The following is a 16,632-nucleotide window of genomic DNA, read 5'->3' on the forward strand; positions in this document are numbered from 1 at the left end:
CAGCTCTCAGTTGTGAGGTCAATCTATGAGTTCCCTACCAAGATGTCCGGACTAAGGCGGGACAGTTCGAGGCAGAAAATCAATGACGTCCGAAAGATTTTCCATGCCGTTTCCACTCGCTGCTCAATTTTGATACCATGTACTATACGGTCCCTTTGATGAATTTGAATAATTATTTTTTTCTTCTATTTCTTCGTATCTACAGAATATGGATTCACTATCAACAAGTGTCATCTCAAATCCATCTGACATCAGACTTTGGAAAGCAATCAAGAGAAGGTACCCATGACCTACGACAGAGCTTGAAACCATGGTTGAGAACGGACCATGCCGTTGCTAAATACATAATGTCATGATCTACTCCCCAAAGCAGGACGGAACGACATGCATCCGGGAAAAGGTCAAGCCATCATCATCACGGTTGAGACTCTGGAGCTATCGGGAAATGTCCTGCAAGTACTTGTAAACTACCGAAAAGTCCTTCCCACTGTAGGTGTCTTCGACAGTGTCATACAGACCTCGAGCAGTGGCAGCCAGCTCCAGCGGAGCGCCAACTTCACGGCCCGCGGCAATGGCCAGTTTGAGATCCTTGCGCATCAGTCCGATGCCGAACCCGCCCTCGTAGTCGCGGTTGGCGGGTGCGGTCGGCACCACGCCGGGGACGGGATTGTTGACCTCGCTGGGCCAGCAGCGACCGGTGGACGTGTTGATGATGCGCGCCAGCACCTTGGGATCCAGCCCCCACTTGGCGCCCAGGTTCATGGCTTCGGCCACGGCGATGTTGTTGATGGCCAGGATGTAGTTGTTGGCCAGTTTGGCGCTCACCCCAGTGCCTTGCTCGCCGACATGCGTCGCCTCCTTGCCCATGCACGCAAGCACCGCCTTGATCCGATGGATATGCTCCTCAGTCTTCGATGAGGCGCCGAACATGAACGACAGAGTCCCGGCCTGGGCGCCAACGACGCCTCCAGACATGGGCGCGTCGACGAAGCGGCCTTGGTTTGGTGACTGGACTGCATTGGCGATCTCTCTGGACGACGCGGGGTCGATTGTCGAAGTGTCGATGAACAGCCGTTCTCGTTCTACAGGCGGCAGCGGACCTGGCTTCAAGATATTGTGAAAGACTTGCTTGACGTGCAGCGGCTCGGGAAGGCTGGTAATGATCGTTTCCTGGGAAGAGCGTGTTTAGCACGGCAAACGGCACGATGTGCATAAGTCGAGTCGGTCATCCTTACCGATTTCTCGGCCACGGTTCTTGCGCTGTCGGTCATCTCGACGGAGTCAGCACCGAAGCCGGCCGCCTTGACCTCATCGACCAACTTCTGCATCGAGCTCTGGTTGATATCATGGACGATAAGGGTATCCGACCGGGACATCTTCGCTCGCAAATTGCGGGCCATCGGCAATCCTGGACCAAAGCATTTGGCGTCAATGAGAATATTCTGGCGACTTGGGCAGCACAATTGCGCTGCAGAGACAGAACTTACCCATTTGGCCGAGGCCAATGAACCCCCAGGTGGCGTTCCGGGCCTCGGTTGTCGAGAACGACCTGCGCGCAGCGACCTGTGCCTGGACAGAGACGAGTCTCCGCACTGGGAGACGCACAGTGGTAGCAAACATTGCGGTAGTTTGATCACAGCAACGTTCAAGGACAGTATCTGTGCATCTATGAGCAGCACAGTGAACTGGAAGAATCAAAGGAACAGATATACGGAGATCTTACCGAGGACTCGGAGTGAGATTGCGGGGACTCTGGGGATGCGACTCCGCCAGGAACCACTCAGGACCTGGAGAGCCGAGGATTGCCGATGGAAGCCTGGCTACTCTCGGTTCAACGGTTACGATAAGATTACAGTACAAGATACCATCCTTACAGGTACCAACCTCTAGGTACAGTACTAGGTACCTACTAGGTACTAGTAACCCAAGTTCATCTTGTGCAAGAATTTCACTCGTAAATCTCACAGCAAAATCCAGCAAGATGGTAATAATATTTGAACGTATCATGTTATCGAGAGATAGCAGGACTAGGAGGGTGGGATCATCTTTTTAGGTACCTATCGTCTTGTCGAGAGTTGACAGAAGCTCCATTTCAGCTTCCGCCTGACTGAGGGTATGAAGCTGTGAATTGAAGTGTCCGGTTCGAATCCGATCATCCAGAATACGTGCTAGAGTGCTAGACTATGGATGATTTACTCCGGCGCACGGCGTACGGAGTACATGGAGACTTACGTACATAGGTACTTCAAAGTCTCAATTCGAAGCTGGAAATTCCAACACCAGCCCGGTCCAGCTAACAAGAGCACTCCTCACTTGGTTCTTGGCGGTCGTCCAGGAACCATGAAGAGATCCTAGTTTTCATTAACTAAATAAAAAAACTCTATTTCGTCTTGACAAAAGTGAATGTCAACGCCAGATCATCCCAAATACCAGAAAAGACCACACAATAACGGCGATCACAATAAAGTGAATAACATCCCAGAACACAGCAAATCAGCCTTGCGCGCCGATGAATGCAAGTAGGCATTAACACGTAACCTTAGCGACATTAGAAATCATTGAGTCGGTCCCGGAGACGAGGGGCTGCTGGTTGGCCCTGGTCCTCCCAAATACTCTGGCGGCACTTTTGGCACTTTTGGAGAGTGAGCGGTCTGCTGTGCTGCCCGCTGCTGGGCGCGCAGCAGATCTCGCTGCCGATCACGCTCGCGGCTTGACATCGAGCTGCCGGTCAGACGCCGCATCCCGGTGCGGATCATCGACTCGAGGGATGGCGTGTTCTCGGAGCCCTTGCGCCCGGCGGCATGGGACATGCCGCGGGCCGAGGGCGGCGCCATCATCAGTGGAGGACGATCGTCGAGATCGGAGTAGGCGGCGTCGTCCATCTCGCTGTCTGAGAAGAACGCGGCCTCTCCGCCGAAGCCATTCTGGTTGACGCTGGACAAGCTGCTGTTCGCCACCGGCGACGGGAGATGATTAGCCGGCGACGTGACTGACCGGTTGTGTATTGCTGGACGCGCGCTCGCGGACAATGCTGCACTGCCGCTGTTGGAGAACGCTTGTGAGCCGAGTGGTGCCGATGTATTCATGATCATGCCATCCAGCCGCGTGGCCGGTCGGGAGGTCTCCGCTAGGCCGTTGTGGAACGACGACGTGGATGCAGTCCGCGCGAGCGACTTGCGCAAAATGGGCGCCGTCTGCTGGTCGTACAGATGGGCGATGTTGAGCATGCTGGAGTCGGCCATCGATGCCATGGCGGACGACTGTAGCTCTTGCTCGTCAAAGAATTCGTCCAAACTGTCGAGCTTCGACACAATGTCTCCCATGTTCTCGGTATTGGTCTCAAACGACTTCGTGGCATCTGCCCTCAGCGCCGGGAAGAACGAGTCGCCGTATTCGTCCGCACGGAATTCCACCTCCGGGGTGGTCACCTGCGGGACCTCCGTCTGATCTCCTTTCGCGCACGTGTAAAACACGGCATGAACGTTGCTGCGCGTGTTGGCAGATTGGGCGGCGGGAACCGGGATGGACCAGCCAGTCGGTTCGGGAATGCCGTAGAGACTTTGAATCCGCTCATACTCCTTCCGGATCGCACGGGACGAGGACGAGGACGCCATGCTCATTCGGAGATGATGGCGTTCCATCGGGTTGCCAGACACGGTCATGACACGGTCCAAGACCCTGAGCGCCAGCGGGCACAGATCAGTTTGCAGCAACCGCAGGAGCGGAGAGATCAAGTCCGGTCCATGGCAAGTGACTTCGGGACGTCGCATGTCAATCTCAGGGATCAGAACATTGAGAATGGACATGGTCTTGATGCGGAACCACGTGGTCGCGTTCGTCAAGAGGCCCATGACGAACACCAGGCTCTGCACATTCAGCTCGGGGAAGTAGTTCCGTCGGATCTCTGAAATGATATGCTGCAAGAAGTCCCCATGGTTGCGTTTCCATTGTCCATTTGCGAATCCCGTCAGGTAAGCCGCGAGATGCTCATAGCCCTGACGCTCCGCTACTTGGCCGAGAAGATTGGCGCGGTCGAGGATTTCGGGATCACTTGTCTCCAGGTCGAACTGGTGGAGAAAATGGGGCAGGTTAGCGAGGATCGCAAACAGTAACCGCTTGCTATCCCCGACCAACTCGTTGTCCGGCAGCGCAGTCAGGCGATGCAACAACCGGAGAGTGCGGTCGAACGACTCGGACGATTTGAGACCTTTGTATATCAGGCCCTGCACACCTTCGAACCCACCCTCCCATCTGGGGGGCTGGCTCTCGAGCAAAGTTGCGACCACATTCGGATCCCCCATATCCACCTTGTCCAGGAACTTCTGCAGCATGCCCATGCTCTCCTTGAACTCCGTTTCGTGAATCGTGTCCAGACACGCGCACGTCGTCCAGAAGAGTTGAGGGTACTTCATGAGATCCTGGGGTGCAAGGGAGCTGATGGTAACCTTCAATGTCGTTAGAATCTCCATCGAGAACGTCTGGTAGTCCGTCTCCTCGTCGGCAATCGTGTTCGAGAGTCGAGCCAACATGTCCGCCAACATGCTCGAATCCAATGCCGTTGAGATACAGCGGAAGACCTGGAATGACCGGCACGCCAGGTGACGAACAGGACACGATGTCGCCCAATTCAGTGCCTCCCTTGACCACAAGTCGTCGGTTCCCTCGTAGGCAAGACTGAAGAAGGTGACGACCTCTCGAGTCACGCGAGCCATCGCAGCGGGGACCCGGTTGTCATCATCTTCCTCATCCTTGCCATTATTGTTGTCGTCATATTCCCAGACCACGGATGACTCGTTTTTACGAATCGATTCTACAAAATCTTCCATAGCTTGCCGGACGCCAGGAGATGCATCGTCTTGAAGTTTGGACGCAACAAGCTCATGGATGAGATGAACCAACATCTCCCGAGCCTGCTCCTGCACGGTCAATGTGTAGTGGTCCCAGAGAATCAATACCACGTGCAGCAACTTGATCACATCCTCCTGCGCCAGAGTCACCGGTGCGATGATCAAGTCGACCAGGAAGATCACGGAAAGCTGGCCAAGAGACAGGCCAGCCTAGGTGGAGTCAGCTGGATGTGACTACAATTGGTGCATGATACAAAGAACTTACCTGCTTGTTACCGACTGGTAGTGCCTCGCTCAAGTCGGCGACATACGGCAAACCCGGAATCTCCGTCGGAGTTGGAAGCGGCTCCCTGCGTTCTTGAACCATGTTCTTGGGGTTCACTTGCATCAGGAGGAATTCAATGACTTTCGAGCCCGCCGGTGTTGAGGCCAAGAACACCACAATCTGCTTCGCGTACTCGACGAAGTTCTGCTCTTTACGATCCAGGCAGAGGCTGATGATGAAATCGAGAACCACCTGCACATTACCTCCATGTGGACCCGTGGCAAGAGCCTGCCACAGGGCCTGCACCTCGTTTGGCAAGATGGAACTGCTTCGGATCGTAATCTCGAACAGGTTCGCCAGTAGCATGTATGACCTCGCGGTCGGCTGCTTATTGGTGTCAACTTGCAGCTCGATTGTCTGCACCCAGGGCAAGATCGCAGCAACCATGTTCCGTTGACCATCCGGCTGGAGACTGCGGAAGTGAAGAGAAAATTCCGAGAAGATCGTGAAGGCCAAGTCGGAATGCTGTGATGCAAGCCGTTTGGACGTCTCGAACTGCGCCATCTTATAGACCGCCGTGGTCTTGTCGGAGATGCTGATTTCAAAATCCTGCAGGCGGGAGCTCTTCTGCTGCCTTTCCTCCAGTATTCTCAGAAGCTTGGCTGACTTCATTCGGATCTCTCGATTCTGGTTGCCCAGAGTGTAGAGAACTGCCCCCAAGATCCGCCAGAATGGGAGGGGATAGTTGGTTTCCTCGATCAGGACCTGCGTCACTACGTCGCAGTAGCTCTCCAGAGCTTTCGGCCGCTCAGCAAGATAGCACATTTCTACAGTCCGCTCGAGCAAGTAAGGGTACTCTTTGTTGTGCACAATCAGATTCTTCAGTGCCCGCCGACCGATCGCGTGCCATTTATCACTGACTGTGCTGCTGAATATAATGTTGATCCAGTTCAACATCCGCCCTACGTCGAACTGTAGAATGGTGCCACTTTCCGTTGTGATACTGACGGGTCCCGCCTGTGAAAATGAGAAGTTAGATAGGGCGTAAGGGAAAAGGGAAGGGAAGACATACACAAAGAGATGCCATCGCACTCAGTGCCGCCGCTCGAAGGTTCTTCTTCTCGATTTCCATTGCCGCCGCGGTGTTTCGAAGCTCGCCATATTCGTGTTGTTGCGCAAGGGCTAGCTTGCGCATATGGTCTTCTCTCTGAGCGATCTGATGCTGGTTAGGAGAATAGCCACACCAGTCCTCCATCAGGGAAAATGCCGACTTCCGTGCTTCAAAGGGAATCCACCGCGAAGGATCCGGGCGTCGGTTGATGCCTTCGAACAGTTCTTCCATCAGGCCGCAGTAGTGATACCGCAGCCGTTGAAACTCCCAATCGTTTTGAACCTCGGCATCGCTCAAAAAGATTCGCAGATCCTTGGTGTACGTCACAAGATTGTTGACGATCCAATCGTCATTGTGCACATCTGGCTCTCTGAGGAAGGTCGACGTGAGCTTATAAACGTGTGTGACCTCGGTTCGTAGGCGGTCCGTGTTGCGGTTGCGACGAGCCCCGCTCGGCGTACGGTGATGCGTGCCAATTCGAAGCTTTGCCTCTTCATTGCACGTCGTTACCGCGTATTGTAGAGATTCTAAGAGCACCCGATAGAGGTTCTTGTTTATCGAGCCAAGCGCCGCGACGATGGCCGCGCGAATCGACTCCGAGGGAGCAGAGAGAAGGGGAATGACGAACGCAAACAGCGCTCGCGCCGAGCCGATCTTGTCCTGAGCGGTTTGGCCTCCGCGCGAAGACTTTCGCGCATGCTGAGCATTGGCGAGCTGGCTTTGGGATTGCGCCCCGATGCTGTTGAGAGTCGTGCACGCCATGACGAGATACAACCTCCACTGTTCGATGATGATCGCTGCGGTGGAGTTGCGCTGAGAGTAAGACCTCCCGTGGCCCATGTCCATTGCCGTATGTGGCGGTCGTGGTGACTCCGCGAGTGCGGTAATGGTTTTGTGCATTTGAACCAGCCGGGCGCATACAATCTCCCGCGCCAATGCCACTGCACCAGGGCACGTGTTGAAGCTGGCCCGGATGATGTTCGGGAAGATCTTAAACCATAGGGTCGAGTCGTACGATACCTCGCTGCTGCAGAGCTCGATCAAGGTGTTGTGTGACGCGCTCCGTCGCTTGCCCTTTTGCAGTCGGCTTTGCTCTGCCACGGTCAGCTGCTCGTCATTCAGATCCATGATCTGATGCGAGTCGGCCTCGAGGAGGTGAATGATCCGCGTATTTTTCTTGCCCAGCGCGTTATCGAATTCAGTGACCAGTCGCAGCACCGTGATGGCGAAAGAGCGCACTCTCCGAGATTGCGAGCAGAGGAAGAAGAGGCCGTGAGCTTCGATCTCGTCAACATATGCGAGAAGACTTGACAGATCCAGCTTGAGGGCACGATTTCCACCGTCCGAGGAGTCGTTCGCTGCCTCTTTTGCTCTTTGTTGAATTTCCTCGATCCAAATCCGCAGGAGCTCCACGTACAGGGTTAATGTTGACTCAATATGGCCCGGCCCAAGCATGCCTTCATCAGACATGGTCGAGTACCGTGCATCAAAGTTGAAGATGAAGCGAGCGAACCCGATCGTCACCTGTTGAGCGTGCATCTGACGTGCAATAGATTTGAGAGACTCGGCGGAGGACTTCGCGATGCTGTGATGGACATGAGCGGTTCCCGTGCAGAGCAGGTTGATCAATGGCTTGACAGGAATGTCATCCGACAGGCATCGGGGCAAGGCTTGCACCGCAACATGGAGGAGGTCGTAGAAACTTTGCTTCTGATCCGTTGCGGAAGCATGGTCGTCCCTCCTGCCAAAGCTGAAGGCCTCCGAGATAGGTGTCTTGGGTGTCGAGCCGCTGAATTTCTCATCTAAGGCAGCCTGACCCCCAAATGCGTTGTCGCAGAGCAGAGTGATCTGTCCGAGGATCTTGCAGAACCGAGCGTAATACTGCCTAGCAACGTCTACCAGCTTGGACATGTTCACGGGATGCGGTGGCATGGCCTCACTAAATGAATTGGACAGCTCTACTCTGGGCTCTGCCAGTAGCTGAGGCCGAGGGGGCAGAATGAAGCTTGGAATGTCGACGAAGTGAGTGCACACTGGGCCGTCCGGAAATGGAGGATACAGCTGATCACCGCCCTCCATGTCGGACATGATGGCCAGAAACGAGCGGATCCCAATCACCATCTTTTCCGGCTCCATCTGCTCGATTCGGAGGTCCCTCCCGGAAAGAAACAGTTCCGAATTGATCAGGGGGAAGATGATGCTGCGGAAACAGAAGTCTGGCAGCTTGAACCCAATCATCCGGATGAGCTGGATGACTGGTGCTGCCACAGCCGGTTCAGTGGATAGATAGGTCTTCTTGCCCTGTGGAAGTATCACCTTGACTACCTCTTCGACCCTTCGAAGGGTCACATTGGGTGAGTCCGAATAGCGGAACAAATACGTCCAGAGGAGGCGACAAATGGCCTGCAAGGCAATCCCCCGGGTCGGCCGCTCCTTCAGCTTTGGGGGCAAACTCAGGATCAGGGACAGCCATTGAGAGGCAAATACATCCTTCGACGAGACACAGAGCAGCATGCTGTGAATGGGAAACACGGTGGTCCAATGTCGTGGCTTGGCCAGCATCTCCGTCAGCCGCGGGGTGATGATCTCGAGGAACTCCTTCCATCGCGGCGAAGCCAGGTCGCAAGCCGGATTGGAAGCGATGGAAAGGAGGAATTTCTCGATGATATAGCAGTATGCCTGCTTCACTCTCTGGCCACGGGACTGCACGAACAGTCGGGCCAATGACCGCATAAATTCGCAAGTTTTGCTCCAGGCCTCCTCCGGATAGGTTCTGACCCGAATATGCCGCATCCCCAGAACGAGAAGCTCTACCTTTGCCTCGATTTCGCGTGACTGACCGTGACGAGCAGCTTCCTTCTGATACCGATCGAGCTCGGTAAGGAAGCGTGCGGTGACACTGATGAAGGTATTCTCGCTCATTTTACCCAGGAACTCGCCGTAGATCCGCCAATTGGCGATGCGCAATGGCGATGCAGCTAGTTGCTCGGGGTCTACCAGTTTCAGTTGCCCGAAAACGATATCCTCCAATTTTTCAGTCATCTCAGGGCCGATCGCGGCCGGGGTGCTTTGATTGAAAATCTCGATCAGCACCCTGCAGACCAAGTAGACGGACACTGTGGCACGTCTCTCGGCAAGTTGAGCTTCGTCGGCTTGCGGCAGGAGCGGATGATTGTAGTCGCCATTCAGCTCTGTGTCTGATGCACTCACCGGCTCCGTGTGTCGACGTACATGAGGGCCCATCTCGGGCGGTCTCTGCGCCTAAGCGGGTTGTCAGTCACCGACCCCAAAGGATGAACGGGGCTTTTTTCTTACCTGACTGGCTGCATTTTTTGCTGCCGCAGCCGCTTCGCCCTTTGCCTTTCGCCAGAGCATGATCGTATCAATCAATGGCTTTGGCTTTTGCCGAGCAATGTGCCCCAGGGCGGATATGATCTGATCGAATGCGGGATCTACTCCAGCGCCACAGACTTCCTCGACCGGCGACTCGACCTCACCAACCCGCAAGATACTCTGGTTGATTTTGGCGTCTGCAAAACCAACGAACTGGCAATCATGAGTCAGTCGACTTCGTGCACGATGCGGACGAGGCGGACCTACCGAGTTGAAGAGGTGGTGCAGGGCGTACTCGCCGACTGTCTTGAACTCGGATTGATGCTTGGAGTGCCCTCGGCCATGGGAGGGTTCCCGCCGCACCTTGCCGCCGGCAGGAATCTTCTTGCTCCTACTGTCGTTGCTGCCGTTATTGCTGTGATTGTTGCCGCTGTTGGTCGGGCCGGGTGCTTCACCCGAGCTATCGTCATCCTTGATTGGCGTCAGGCTGGGGGGCATCAACGAGGTCTGGGAGCTCCCAAACCCTGGAGCTGACGGGACGTCCGGTTGTTCTGAACGAGCGAACATAGCCGGGTCTGCGTTCGGAGCACCGCTGTTGTGCGATCCCAAGTTTGCCGATGCAATGATCTCGGGACTTAGGGGGCTGGCCGAGGACACAGATGCGGCATAGCTCGGATCGCGTGAATGCTGGATGCCGTGAACGATGGACGTTTTCCGATGATGTTCGTACGACGACAGTGACGGCTTTCGCTCCACTGTTGGCAGCTCATGTCCGGTGCCCCCTGCTGGGCGATTGGAGGCGGATTCCGGACTCTTCGAATGGGATTGCCCGCGGCTTCGCGTTTGGGGTTGCAGCGATGACGTCGGGAGGTGCAGCGACGCGGGATCTGTGGGCCTGCCTCTCGAAACGGTTGAGGACGGTTCACTGCTATGGCGCCCGTTGAGACCGGAGGGAGTGTTCCGGATAGCCAGCCGATCCGGCGGCGAGGTCGGGTTCTGGGGATGGTGCGACATGGCGGTCTCGTCCGGGGCGAGGGGCATGGCTTGTTGCATGAAAGAAGCTTCCCCACCGGGATTATGCGATATGACTACACCGGCTATTAGTTAGGACTGCATTGTGCGACCAGCTGGCTGTAAAGGAAGCAAATCCCGAAGCAAAGGGCATGGATTGCTGTCTGTAGGGAATGCTGGACTTGAAGCCAGGTGCTTTGGACAAGGGGAGAGACGACCCGATCAGACAGACTTACGGCCATGCATCTGCGATGACTGCAGCGGACAACGCTCCGAAGAGCTGAATTTCACCAAATCTGTCGGTCCTGGCGCATGTTCTGGCGGATTGGTTCTTGTACTCCCGTCCCGTGTCTCGTTCTGCTAGAAGTTGGAGATGTCCTAGGGATGAGCTTCTCTGTTGTATACCTAAGCCTACCATCAGCTCGGTTCTCCACCGAGAATATTGTAGTAAGAATCGACAGCCCAATCATTCCTCGGCCGATTTGTCCACGGCTTACGAACAAAAGATGGGGAGGGAATTTAAGATATTGTACTCTCTGTACGGAGTACACGGTGTCTGTATTTCTGCGCGAGTCTCATCTTCCTGGGATTTTCGCGTTGCCCAAGACGCGGCCGAGGCATGATCCAGGTTGAACGTCGAGACTTTCCAGATAGATATCACGTGACTCTCTTCCATTCCTGGTCCATCGTGGGGCTTCTGGTCTTTTAAAAGTGCGAGCCTGCAGGGAATGGAATATAACTATATGGCCTCCAGTCCTGAAATCTTTGAATTGGATTTAACCTCTGCTCGTAGGAGTTCACTCGTACTGTACTCATTTCAAAGCTTGTACGCTGTGACCGGCACATGTGTGTTGTACAAGGGGATCAATCCCTGCACCAATCGATATTCGAGAGGGAAGCGTCGCAACTCAGAACGGTTGTCATCACTCGTCCGAACCATCCAGCCTGACCAGGCTTTGTGTGCGATTCTCACTCCCGCTGACCGCCGAGGTTGACGTTATGTGGATGCTTCAACCTTGGGTCGGTCTACTCCGTCCGAGTATGCTGTGATTCCGATCTCTGTTCGTCCAGCGGCTCCAGCATCGGCACATCGAGAGCACCATGTGCCGGGGATGGGCATAGATGCAGCTTCCCCACATCCGACACATTGGATTCGTGGTCTCCCAAGCTTCATCCCGACCGCAAAGAGTGGCTTCGGCATGCGTCGGCTATCGGTCACGGCAGGAGTTAGGTATCGCCAGCGGGCGTTACAGTACGACGGAGTGGGTTACATACCGTCAAGTCGAAGTGATGGGAAGAGATGAAGTGATCACCCGTCGGGCGGATATCTGGGTATAACGGGTTATCCTTTATCAATCAATACAATGCAGAGGACCAGTTTTTTGCCTCCCCTACCTAACTAACGTACGAGGAGTTATCGGATATCCCCATCCATTTTTCACAACCTTGGCTCGGGTGTGGAGGACTGTCGAATACAAATTCAATGACCCTTCCAGAGGACTCTCCACGTACTCCTAGTCATTTTAATCACACTGCAATTCTCAGCTTGCATCCTCTCCTTGCTGCGGCCGATGCCCTAACGGCGATTTTTATTTAACCTATGGTCTGACTTCGGAGCCACGGGTTCTTCCGGCCATCCCCATCAGAATCCCAATCTAGACCCATCAAAAGCCAACATCATATATTTCAGCACAAAACTCCTCCAGTACTTGGTTAAATCCTCAGCCCGGCATTGTCAACGGCGTCTGCCGTGCCTCTCGCGCGTTTCTGGCAGACAGAGGAATCCATTGCGCAATCCCTTTTGGAGTGGTCCGGGTTTTTTTTTTTTTTTTCTTTTATTGAATCTCCTGGTCTCCAGCTTCGCGGCCAGCTCTCTGACCGCTGACCGTGGCCTTTTCCACCGGTCGCTCGCTCGTTCCCAACCCGTCAATCGTCCTCCTGGTCGCCCAGTATGGCGGAAATCGATACGCTGGACCTGATCGTCCTGATCGTGCTCCTGGTCGGTAGCATTGCCTACCTCACCAAAGGCACGTACTGGGGCGTTCAGAAAGATCCCTATGCGTCCTCCTACGCAGCGGCCAACGGTGCCAAGGCGGGCAAAACAAGAAACATTATCCAGAAGATGGAAGAGACCGGCAAGAATTGCGTGATCTTCTATGGCTCGCAAACGGGTACGGCCGAGGATTATGCGTCGCGACTGGCCAAGGAGGGTTCCCAGCGGTTCGGTCTGAAAACCATGGTCGCGGACCTGGAGGAGTACGACTATGATAATCTGGATCAGTTTCCCGAAGACAAGGTAGCATTTTTCGTGCTGGCGACCTACGGCGAGGGAGAGCCCACCGACAACGCGGTCGAGTTCTACCAGTTCATCACCGGCGAGGACGTCGCTTTCGAAAGCGGGAGCGCCGACGACAAGCCCTTGGCGAACCTGAAATACGTTGCCTTCGGTCTCGGGAACAACACCTACGAACACTACAACGCCATGGTCCGCAACGTGGATAAGGCCTTGACCAAGCTAGGTGCGAAGCGAATCGGTGCGGCAGGCGAAGGCGACGACGGCGCAGGTACCATGGAGGAGGACTTCCTGGCATGGAAAGAGCTTATGTGGGCAGCGCTCGCCGAGGAGATGGGCTTGGAAGAGCGCGAGGCTGTCTATGAGCCTATCTTCTCGGTGACTGAGGAAGAAACGCTCTCACCAGAGGACAGCTCCGTCTACTTGGGTGAGCCGAATCTGGGTCATCTGGAGAGTGATGGTGGAAAAGGCCCGTACAACGCGCACAACCCGTTCATCGCGCCGATTGTCGAGTCGCGCGAACTATTCACGTCCAAGGATCGTAATTGCCTGCATTTGGAAATTGACATCTCCGGCAGTGGCCTTCAGTATCACACCGGCGACCACATTGCGATTTGGCCCAGCAATGCTGGTGTCGAAGTAGACCGATTCCTGCAAGTATTCGGCCTGGAAGGCAAGCGGAACACCGTCGTCAAGCTCAAGGGGATCGATGTCACCGCCAAAGTTCCCTTCCCCACGCCAACGACTTATGACGCCGCCGTGCGCTACTACATGGAAATCGCGGCACCGGTCTCTCGCCAGTTCGTCAGCTCCCTTGCTAGTTTCGCCCCGGATGATGAGGTCAAGGCCGAGCTGGCTCGACTGGGGAACGACAAGGACTACTTCCAGGAGAAGATCAGCAGCAAGTGCTACACCATTGCACAGGCCCTTCAAAGCCTGACTTCTAAGCCGTTCACTGCCGTGCCGTTCTCGCTTCTGGTCGAGGGTCTCAACCGGATCCAGCCTCGCTACTACTCCATCTCCTCCTCTTCCACTCTGCAAAAGGACAAGATCAGCGTCACAGCGGTGGTGGAGTCCACGAGTATTCCCGGTGCCGACCACGTCGTGAAGGGCGTGACCACCAACTACCTGCTCGCGCTGAAGCAGAAACAGCACGGTGACCCGAACCCGGACCCGCATGGATTGACCTACGCGCTCAACGGCCCGCGAAACAAATACGACGGCATCCGCGTCCCTGTCCATGTGCGCCATTCCAATTTCAAGCTTCCCTCAGACCCTTCGCGGCCTGTCATCATGGTCGGCCCCGGCACCGGTGTTGCTCCATTCCGTGGCTTCGTCCAGGAGCGAGCTGCTCTGGCCGATCGGGGTGAGAAAGTTGGGCCCACTGTTCTCTTCTTTGGTTGCCGCAACCGCAACGAAGACTTCTTGTACAAAGACGAGTGGAAGGTATGCTCTCGCAACCCGTCAATGAGTTTTATCTGTGGAAGCTAACCGCACTTTATTCAGACTTATGAGGAAAAGCTCGGTGATTCGTTCAAACTCTTCACTGCCTTCTCCCGCGAAGGCCCCGAGAAGGTTTACGTGCAGCACCGTCTGCGGGAAAACGCAGCGTTCGTCAACGAGCTCCTGTTGCAAAAAGCCATGTTCTATGTCTGCGGAGATGCCGCTCACATGGCGCGGGAGGTCAATGCCGTCCTGGCTCAGATCATTGCCGAACAGCGAGGCTTGCCTGTTGAGAAAGGCGAGGACATTGTCAAACAAATGCGAAGCAGCGCAACATACCAGGAAGATGTCTGGTCATGACCAAGATGACTTTTCTTTTCTCATTTCCGTCATTGCATTATCCATAGACTTCTTGGTCCCTTTCTGTTCTCGGCTCCGTGGTCTGAAAGGTTTTGTCTTTTCCCTTTTCCAGCAGTGGGCGAAGGATGGCATTTTGGAACTCCCTGCGCGCAATATTGGCTTCAAATTTTTTTCTGTTTCATTTCTTCACACATTGGTTCTTCCCCTGAGTCGCTCTTTCGGTTTTTTTTTTTTTTCTACACTGTTACTTAATGCTAGTAGAACTGCGTTATGGGGCTGGTGTCGGTCAATGTTCTGGATGTTGACGAGATTCTGCTGCGCGGATCTCTGGGCAGTCTCGATTTGTTCTGCATACTGTAACGGGAATTGTCCATCAAGGGAGAGAAGCTAGAATCATGAATGAATGTAAATATTCTTGTTAACGTTGGGCATGAGTTGGATGTCTAGGATATGGCTTGAAAGTGCTCCAAGTGGCCTCCATCTGGACTCCCTGCTACATATAGTACTGAATGATGTGGTCAGAATTTTGTGGTCAATCTGTCAAATCAAACTGAACCGCAGGACGCACGAAAATCATTAGAAAGTCATGAATTCCGACCTCTTCTTCCCACGATATGTTGAGCGATGCCGCTGCAGTGCTGTACGTGGCCATCATGTCAAATCCGGAATACATTGTTCAACTGCTATGCTGAGGTGAGCAAGGGGCCAGCAGCAAGCAGAGGTAGATTTATATCCGAAGCCGATTCTCCGGAAACCAATGGATTGGGCCGCAGCTGCAAACCTATTTTGAACTAGAACGCTTGCCACATACCTCATTACGAAGTTCTTCCTCAATTCCGTACTTATAGTTCTATAGTTCTGTGTTGCTCAGGCTTTCTGGTTAGAAGTTGTAAAGAGCACGACATACAGGAATCCATTCTGAAGGATGATTGACTTAAGGCAAGCTAGATTGGAGGCCAGCAAGGCAAAGGCCAGGAGGGATCCTGTCACTTCCTTTGCCTTGTTGCTTTGACCCATGCCATTTCCAGCACCTTTATCCGTTATCGAGTGAAATTCCTCGGGGCATCTGGAGTCTAAGCCATGTCCAAAATGTCATTTCACAGATTCCTTGATGGACGTTTCGTGGAAATGGACACAAAGCGGTCAACCGGTCAAGTACCCTATCTGCATCATCCTAGCCGTCTCTGCACTCCGGTTCACCTCTGGCATGCATTAGTGTTGGAATCCAGCCAACTAACGTTGTATTCTTACCGTCCACGAATTGCTGATATTCATGCAGATTTTGGAGTGGCTGTTCTTTTGCCAACGCATTCAGCACATCACTGATTGCCTTGGGCCATCCCTGGACTTCATTGACATCCATGAACTCGACAACATACTCAAACGTGGGCCCGGGTAAGGTATTCGGATCCCACTTGCTCGGAGGAAAAGCTAGTGACCACATGATTGTTTCTGTAGTCCCTAACGCCCGGATACGTTTGCAGCGCTCCCTCAGCAGCCTCTTCCTGTATGCAACAGCATCTGAATCCACTCCAGATTGCTCCGGCCCGCAAAAGAGCAGCCGGATATTTCGGATAAAGGTGGACCGGTTCTTTAGCTGGCGACTATCTAGGAGATCCGCTAGAGCTGACCTTGCGGCAGAGAGTAGCTCCTGGCCATCCCTACACGCGCTTTCGGTTCGTCTCTTCCTGAGCGCCTTGATCTCTTCGGTGATGCTGCCGGCGGCACTCGTGAGCGCTTGACTCCCAGCCTCCAGGGCTTTGTATTCATCATCGGTTGGCAGGAGTTTTCCATGTCTCAGCGTTTCGGAAAGTGAAGTAATCACGTCGACCGCAGCGTGGAGTTGACTGATGAGGTACCCGGCTCCGTTGGTGTGGTCGCGCTCCATCTTGACGACCGTCGGGCTGTAGTGCACCACAACAGTAAGGAAGAGAGGGTGAACTTGGGTGACCAGCGCGGTTTATCATGA

General features: G+C 54.3%; 4 protein-coding genes across 4 annotated transcripts; 1 reads left to right on the forward strand and 3 right to left on the reverse strand.

Moving 5' to 3' along the window:
* Window positions 1-435: 435 nt before the first annotated feature.
* On the reverse strand, window positions 436-1,620 carry VTN31DRAFT_3358 (uncharacterized protein; the record flags this gene model as incomplete). Its single annotated transcript, XM_069403628.1, has 3 exons — window positions 436-1,170; window positions 1,236-1,408; window positions 1,488-1,620. The coding sequence occupies 3 exons, from the start codon at window positions 1,618-1,620 to the stop codon at window positions 436-438; spliced, it is 1,041 nt and encodes a 346-aa protein (XP_069262791.1).
* A 935-nt stretch (window positions 1,621-2,555) lies between these two features.
* Window positions 2,556-10,813, reverse strand: VTN31DRAFT_3359 (uncharacterized protein; the record flags this gene model as incomplete). The annotated part of the gene is made up of 6 exons (XM_069403629.1): window positions 2,556-5,057; window positions 5,113-6,129; window positions 6,185-9,484; window positions 9,539-9,769; window positions 9,824-10,644; window positions 10,804-10,813. The coding sequence occupies 6 exons, from the start codon at window positions 10,811-10,813 to the stop codon at window positions 2,556-2,558; spliced, it is 7,881 nt and encodes a 2,626-aa protein (XP_069262792.1).
* A 1,705-nt stretch (window positions 10,814-12,518) lies between these two features.
* Window positions 12,519-14,663, forward strand: VTN31DRAFT_3360 (uncharacterized protein; the record flags this gene model as incomplete). The annotated part of the gene is made up of 2 exons (XM_069403631.1): window positions 12,519-14,306; window positions 14,367-14,663. 2 exons carry the CDS (start codon window positions 12,519-12,521, stop codon window positions 14,661-14,663), a joined length of 2,085 nt encoding a protein of 694 aa, XP_069262793.1.
* Window positions 14,664-15,806: 1,143 nt separating this feature from the next.
* Window positions 15,807-16,551, reverse strand: VTN31DRAFT_3361 (uncharacterized protein; the record flags this gene model as incomplete). Its single annotated transcript, XM_069403632.1, has 2 exons — window positions 15,807-15,865; window positions 15,915-16,551. 2 exons carry the CDS (start codon window positions 16,549-16,551, stop codon window positions 15,807-15,809), a joined length of 696 nt encoding a protein of 231 aa, XP_069262794.1.
* Window positions 16,552-16,632: the final 81 nt, after the last annotated feature.

This window comes from Thermomyces dupontii, assembly GCF_041956625.1.
Source record: "Thermomyces dupontii strain NRRL 2155 unplaced genomic scaffold VTN31scaffold_2, whole genome shotgun sequence".
NCBI classification, from domain to species: Eukaryota; Fungi; Ascomycota; class Eurotiomycetes; order Eurotiales; family Trichocomaceae; genus Thermomyces; species Thermomyces dupontii.